This window comes from Indicator indicator, chromosome 11 (genome assembly GCF_027791375.1).
Source record: "Indicator indicator isolate 239-I01 chromosome 11, UM_Iind_1.1, whole genome shotgun sequence".
NCBI classification, from domain to species: Eukaryota; Metazoa; Chordata; class Aves; order Piciformes; family Indicatoridae; genus Indicator; species Indicator indicator.
The window spans coordinates 6262448-6269405 of record NC_072020.1 but is presented as its reverse complement, the minus strand read 5'-3'; the positions used below and the strand labels follow the sequence as shown (position 1 = coordinate 6269405).

General features: G+C 50.7%; 1 protein-coding gene across 1 annotated transcript in view; it reads right to left on the bottom strand.

Moving 5' to 3' along the window:
• Positions 1-6958, bottom strand: part of LOC128970108 (A-kinase anchor protein 9-like) — a 42005-nt gene continuing 35047 nt past the window's right edge. The window contains exons 26-30 of the mRNA XM_054385128.1: positions 6117-6349; positions 4445-4530; positions 2747-2867; positions 1045-1184; positions 1-189 (exon numbers count right to left, since the gene is read on the bottom strand). Coding sequence (XP_054241103.1) covers positions 146-189; positions 1045-1184; positions 2747-2867; positions 4445-4530; positions 6117-6349 — 624 coding nt within the window. The 3' untranslated portion in view covers positions 1-145. The remainder of the gene's footprint in view (positions 190-1044; positions 1185-2746; positions 2868-4444; positions 4531-6116; positions 6350-6958) is intronic.

Genomic DNA, 6958 nt, shown 5'->3' with positions numbered 1-6958 from the left:
CAAGTCCCAGTCTGCCTGGGCACAATCCTCTGGCTGCGTTCATCTTGGTCCCACGCTGTCCGGGTCGTACAAAAGCACAGAAAGAGCAGAGGCTGAAGGCAAATCTGTGAACATCACTGCCAGTGCTGGGGGTGGTGGGAGGCAGTTATCTTCTGATACCCACGTGCAGCTGAGTGTATGAAGTTGAACCTGTAAACAGATTTTTCACAAGGATTACTTGGAATAGAATCACAGAATGGTGGGGGCTGGAAGGGGCCGCTGGAGAGCATCCAGTCCAGCTTCCCTACCAGAATCATAGAATGGTTTGAGGTGGAAGGGACCTTCAAGATCATCTAGTTCCAGCTCCCCCCTGACACCTCCTACAAGACCAGGTTGCTCAAGGCCCCATCCAGCCTGGTCCTCAACACCTCCAGCGACGAGGTGTCCACACCTTCTCTCAGTAATCTGTTCCAGTGCCTCACCACCCCCTTGGGCAAGAATTGCTTCCTCATGGCTCATCTCATTTCAGCTTCTTCCAATTTGCAGCCATCACCCCTCCTCCTGTCACTACATTCCTTTATCAAAAGTCTCTCCACCCTCATAGTAAAGAACTTCTTCCTCATGTCTAATCTAAATCCACCCTGCTCTATTTTAAATCCTTGCTCCACGTTTGTTAGAGATCAGGGAGAGCTGAAGTCAATAACTCAAAATCTGAAATGGAAGCACAGTTGGATGCCCCCCCAGGAAATTTACAGCTTTCTTTGTAATGAGCCTTTTGCTACAGGGTGCCCAGGGAGGTGGCTGAATCTCCATCCCTGGAGATGTTTCCAAGAGGCAGAGATGTGGTGTTGAGGGCCATGGTTTAGCCCCAGCCTTGGCAGAGTTAGAGAATGGTTGGACTGGATGATCTTGAAGGGCTTTTCCAACCAAACCCATCCTATGACTTCTTGTATCTCAGACCAGCCTCTTCAAAGGCTGAAAACACCTAAAATCGCCAGCAGAGATTGTCTAAGCTGGAGCCTAGTGCTGCTCAGCAGGCAGGAGGAGGAGAGGCTGAGCCCATACCTGACTGCACGCTGCCCAGCCGCCGCTGCAGCGCCTCCAGCCGGTGGATGTAGTCACTCAGAGCTCGCTCAGGGTCGTAGTTCTGCAGCTGAGAGCAGGCGAAGGAGACTGGGGTCAAATCACTCTGCATACTGTGGAACCTGGGGGCACAACAACACAGGTGTCCTCAAAAAGTGACATTTCAAGTCAGAAGCATCAGCAGACAGCAGAATCCTGTTAGCAGGGACACCTGACTGACTGCATGTCCCTTATCTGACCCATCTGGTGGCCACCACGAGACACCCATTTCACCTCCCTGCCATTTCCTGAGCAAGACACCATGGTCCCTGCCCCACAGAAGCCACTGCTCCCAGACATGGAGGTGGTTCACACCACAGCAAAATCCCCAAACAGCTGCAATCTGACACTCGGTAAAGCTCAGGACTCACTCCACAGGAACTCATCAAAATGCTGCCTCTGATGAAAAGCTGCTGGTTGGCACCTGTGCTATCACATCTTGGTACAACCAATCAGAAGGGTTTGAAGCAGTGGAGCTACCAAGGAGCTTCCACCCATGTGCTGGCCCCAAGGCCCAGGTAATTCCTGACAGCCCACAGTAACCAGATCATACAATCACAGAATAGTAGGGGTTGGAAGGGACCTCTGGAGCTCATTGAGTCCAACCCCTGTGCCAAGGCAGGCTCACCCTGGGCAGGTCACACAGGAACAGGTCTAAGTCTCTGGGGAGCCTGCTCCAGGGCTCCAGCACCCTCAAGTTTCTCCTCATATTTAGATGGAACTTTTTACACTCAAGCTTGTGCACCTTACTACTTGCCCTGTCACTGGGTACCACTGAAGAAAGACCCTACCCAGCCACACAGCAAGTGGCCCTGCTTTTCCCTGGCTCAGCTTCTTCTGGCCCAGCTTCTCCCTTTGGTTGAGGGCAGCTGGGGCAGCTCCCCTCCACACCACACACTGCTGCCAACCAGAAAAGGTGGACAGGTTCATGTGGTCACCAAGCTTAAACTCCACAGCTGTAGACAGCCATAGCTCCATCCAGTGATCCCCCACCAGTTCCAGGAACAGGACATAAATCAGACAGCAGAAGTCTGCAAGCTTTGGCCTCGATCAGGTGAAAAGCAAACACACACTGAAGGTCTGAGATGTAATTTCTTATGTGTCTTCAACATAAACTGATGGCAACCAAGACTCCAAACCTCAGCAGCGAGCACTGAGGTATTTGTTTAGTTAAACAGGGCTCTGACTAAAAGGTACTCTGGAATGTGTCCAGAGAAGGACCACAAGGATCATCAAAGGCCTGGAGCACCTCTCCTGTGAGGATAGACTGAAAGAGTTGGGGCTGTTCAGTCTGGAGGAGAGAAGGCTCCAAGGTGACCTTCTTGTGGCCTTCCAGTATCTGAAGGGGGCTACAAGAAAGCTGGGGAGGGACTTTTTAGGATATCAGGTAGGGATAGGACTGGGGGGAATGGAGTAAAGCTGGAAGTGGGGAGATTCAGGCTGAACGTGAGGAAGAAGTTCTTCCCCATGAGAGTGGTGAGAGCCTGGAATGGGTTGTCCAGGGAGGTGGTTGGGGCCCCATCCCTGGAGGTGTTTAAGGCCAGGCTGGATGAGGCTCTGGCCAGGCTGATCTAGTGTGAGGTGTCCCTGCTCATGGCAGGGGGGTTGGAACTAGATGATCCTTGTGGTCCCTTCCAACCCTGACTGATTCCATGACTCTGCTCCGGTCGGAAGCGTGCAGGTGTCTGACCTGGGTCTGTAGGACTGCCGCTGCTCTCCGTAAAGATCCATGCCCCCAGAGAAGGACTCCGGCCGTAACTCAGGACCTGCAAACAGAAAAAGCAAGGGCTTGCAAACTAAACAAAGCAACACCTTTTGCACTCAGCTGGAAAGCTCAAGGCTTAGTGCTCTGTTTGTTTTGAGATGTTGGTGAGATGACTTTCAGACTCCTTCAGACAAACCCAGAGGTGAAATCCTGGCCTTGCTGGTGTTATGAGACAACTCTCCCAGCCCAAGCAGGACGAGGTTTTAGTGCAGCCCTGGACAGACAGGAATTAAGAAAGAAAAATTCTGTTTCTCTTTATGTAGGTTCCTACCAAAAAGCAAACAGAAACCTGGATTTCCCAAACCTGAAGCTGTAGCAGAAGAATGTCAGGACTTTGTCCTGAGTAAACAGCCAGAGACTCAACATGCTCAGGTGCTACTGTAGGGTCCTCTGTTTGCTACAACTCCTCTGTTCCTGTGCTCAGCATCCCCTCTTGGAGCTGGGGTTGCAGATCTCTGGGAAGGGACTTTTTACAAGGGCTGGTAGTGATAGGAGGAAGAGGAAGAAGGATGGCTTTAAGATGGAAGAGGGGAGATGGAGACTGAAGATTAGGAAGAAATTATTTACAGTGAGGGTGGTGAGACACTAGAAGAGGTTGCCAGGGAGGCTGTGGATGTCCCCTCCCTGGTCCCCTGATCCCCTGGTTGTCCCTGCCCATGGCAGGGGGGTTGGAACTGGATGATCTTGAAGGTCCATTCCACCCAAACCATTCTATGAATCTCTTATGAGAAGCCCAACAACAGCAAAAATTGGTTCTATAGACACATTCCACAGGGAAAGTTCCCAGATTTTTCTAATTCCCACCTACAATGGACCAAAACAAGATTGAAGCAAATGGATTTTTGGCTGTGCTGAGCATGGACCCTCTCAGGTTTCTGCCTGAGGAATTGGTTAACCTAAGCAATTGCAGCAAAGCATGAGGGAGGTTCTCCTCCTGCTTGCTCTGCCCTGGTGAGGCCTCATCTGGAGTATTGTGTCTAGTTCAGGGCTCCTCAGTTCATCAAGAGGGACAGGAAACTCCTTGAGAGCGTTCAGCAAAGGGCTACAAATCTGCTGGAGGGCCTGAAGCATCTCCATGATGGGGAAAGGATGAGAGATTTGGGGCTCTTCAGCCTGGAGAAGAGCAGCCTGAGGGGGGATCTCATCAATGCTGATCAATACTTCAAGGGTGGGTGTCAGGAGGATGGGACCAGGCTTTGTTTAGTGGTGCCCAGGGACAGGACAAGGGGTAAGGGGCACAAACTGGACCATAAGAAGTTCATTTGAACATGAGAAGGAACTTGTGTAATGTGAGGGTGCTGGAGCCCTGGAGCAGGCTGCTCAGAGAGGTGGTGGAGTCTCCATCTCTGGAGACGTTCAAAACCTGCCTGTGCAATCAGCTCCACTGGAACCTGCTCTAGCAGGGGGGGTGGACTAGATGGTCCCCAGAGGTCCCTTTCAACCCTCACCATTACATGACCCTGTGCCACGGAAGGGGGGACAGCAACCCATTTATTCCACATGTGGAAAATGAAAACCATCTGCAGTAGGCAGTGGTGTGAGCTGTGGGCACCATTCTCTCCGTGGACTATGGTTTACCTGTGCTGTGGCTGAAGGCATCCCTGTTGATACTCAGCACACCAGAACCTGTAACCCTGTGCCATCGACGAACCAGGAACTTCATTCTGCATTTCAAAATGAACAACAGATCAATAAATGCTTCAGGAGAAATGAAATTCCCTGCTCAGAATAATCTGCTGATCTCCTGACGTACTTCAGAAAACACTGGAAGTGCCTGAACCTGAGCAGAAAACTTCCTTATGCACATCCCAAGGAAAACACATTTGTCCAAATCTACTTTCAGCTTTATCTCTGCAATTCCACAAAGGCCAAGTGGACAGTACATGACTCAAACACCTAATCAACAGGACATCAGCATTTTAAAGTCACACTAAATCCACTTTTTGCCCTGTCACATCCCCAAAATTGTGACTGCAGAGCACTGTGAGTGAAAGCCTCGCTTACAACAGGCTCATGAACAGTGCCCTCAGCTTGCACTACACCCAGGCTCAGATCAAGCAGAAGTGCCTGGAAGGTCCAAACCTTTGTGAAGGAGGTTTGCTAGCAACATGGCAGAGCTACACGCTGACAACCTTCACTTGTTCCTCCTCACCTAGTCCTACTCCTCCTCAGCCTGGGACCTACAGCCTTGTGAATTCAAGGAACTCCCTAGATGGCTAAAATTAACTCAAAAATCTCTATTACTGTATGTGGAGAAATTTAACCTCCAAAGGAAGGTCAACTGCAGAAAGCACTTGGTAACTTAAGTGCAGGCCTAGGAAATCCTATTATTTTTGTCTTAATATTAGGACTTTATCCAGTACACTCCTTCATTACCAAATGCAGAGCTCCTTGTGACGTTAACCAGGTCAACTATTCCTGACACAGGTCAGCAGCCTCCTGGCCTGGATCAGCAGTGGTGTGGCCAGCAGAACCAGGGCAGGGATTGTCCTCCTGCACTCAGCACTGGGGAGGCTACACCTTGAGTGCTGGGTTCAGTTTTGGGGCCCTCACTTCAAGAAGGACATTGAGAGGCTGGGGCAGGTCCAGAGAAGGGCAAGGAAACTGGGGAAGGGTCTGGAGAACAGGGCTGGTGAGGAGCAGCTGAGGGACCTGGGGGTGTTTAGTGTGGGGAAGAGGAGGCTGAGGGGAGACCTCATTGCTCTCTACAGCTCCCTGAAAGGAGGCTGGAGCCAGGTGGGGGTTGGGCTCTGCCCTCCTAGCAACAAGTGACAGGAGGAGAGGAAATGGCCTCAAGTAGCACCAGGGGAGGTATAAGATGGACATGAGAAGAAACTTCTTGACCAAAAGGGTTCTCATAGCCTGGTACAGGCTGCTTAGGGAGGTGGCTGAATGCCCATCCCTGGAGGTGTTTCCAAGAGGCAGAGATGTGGTGCTGAGGGCCATGGTTTAGTCCCAGCCTTGGCAGAGTTAGAGAATGGTTGGACTGGATGAGATTCAAGGGCTTTTCCAACCCAAACCATCCTGTGATTTCCAACCCAAACCATCCTGTGATTTCCAACCCAAACCATCCTGTGATGATGGATTTTAGCTATGCTTTTCTCAGCTTGTCACCCTACACAGTATCCACCACATTCATGACTGAAAAATGTGCCATTTAAAGAGGGTGGAACATGACAGACCCCACGAGAGAAGCAGACACTGAACTGCGGAGTCGTATCTGTTCCAAATCCAACCTCTTCCAGCTCACCTCGAAATTGCAATGGACACTCTGACTGCAGAGCGGAATCTTGTAAACCCCTTTGAGTGCTGGGTGAGGATCTGGAGGTCTGTGTAGGAAGGCTGTCCACCCATTCGTGCAATGAGGGCCAGTGTAGCCTCTTCACACTCCTGGAACCCACCAAGCAGCAGCAGCAAATATTTCTTCTGGTAGATGAGAGCCTTCCGAAAGCTCTCCGCTCGAAGGTACTTGCCATAAATTCTCTACAGGAGAAAATCACAAAGGCCTCATCAGCTCCACTAATTATTACAGTTCTAACACTGCTGACCTCATTGCTCCTCTCATTTCTGGCTGTCAGTGGTTTTAACCAGAGCAGGATAGATTTGCACTGGGCAGTAGGAGGAAGTTCTTTATTATGAGAGCAGTGGAACACTGGAACAGGTTGCTCGGGGAGATGGTGGAGGCCCCATCCCTGGAGACATTCAAGGTCAGGTTCCATGGGGCCCTGGGCAGCCTGATCTAGTTGGGGATATCCCTGCTCACTGCAGGAGGGTTGGACAAGATGACCTGTAGAGGCCTTTTCCAACCCAGTGCATTCTCTGGTGCTCACTATCATGGAGAAGGCTACACTACTGCTCACGCTTGATGCAGCTTCCTAATCTAAGGCTCACCAGAGCAGCAGGAAATCAAGCACACACACAGAGACAGCACAGGGGCTTACATTCCTGGGGAGAAAATCTAAGAGTGAGCTACCAGGGGATGGGAATTTTACACCAGAATTAATGTTTACTTGGAGTAAGCAGAGTGAAGGCCATGAAAATTGGTCCCAATCAGCATGATAAAAGGAGCTGCAGTTGGGGTGTGGGCCACAG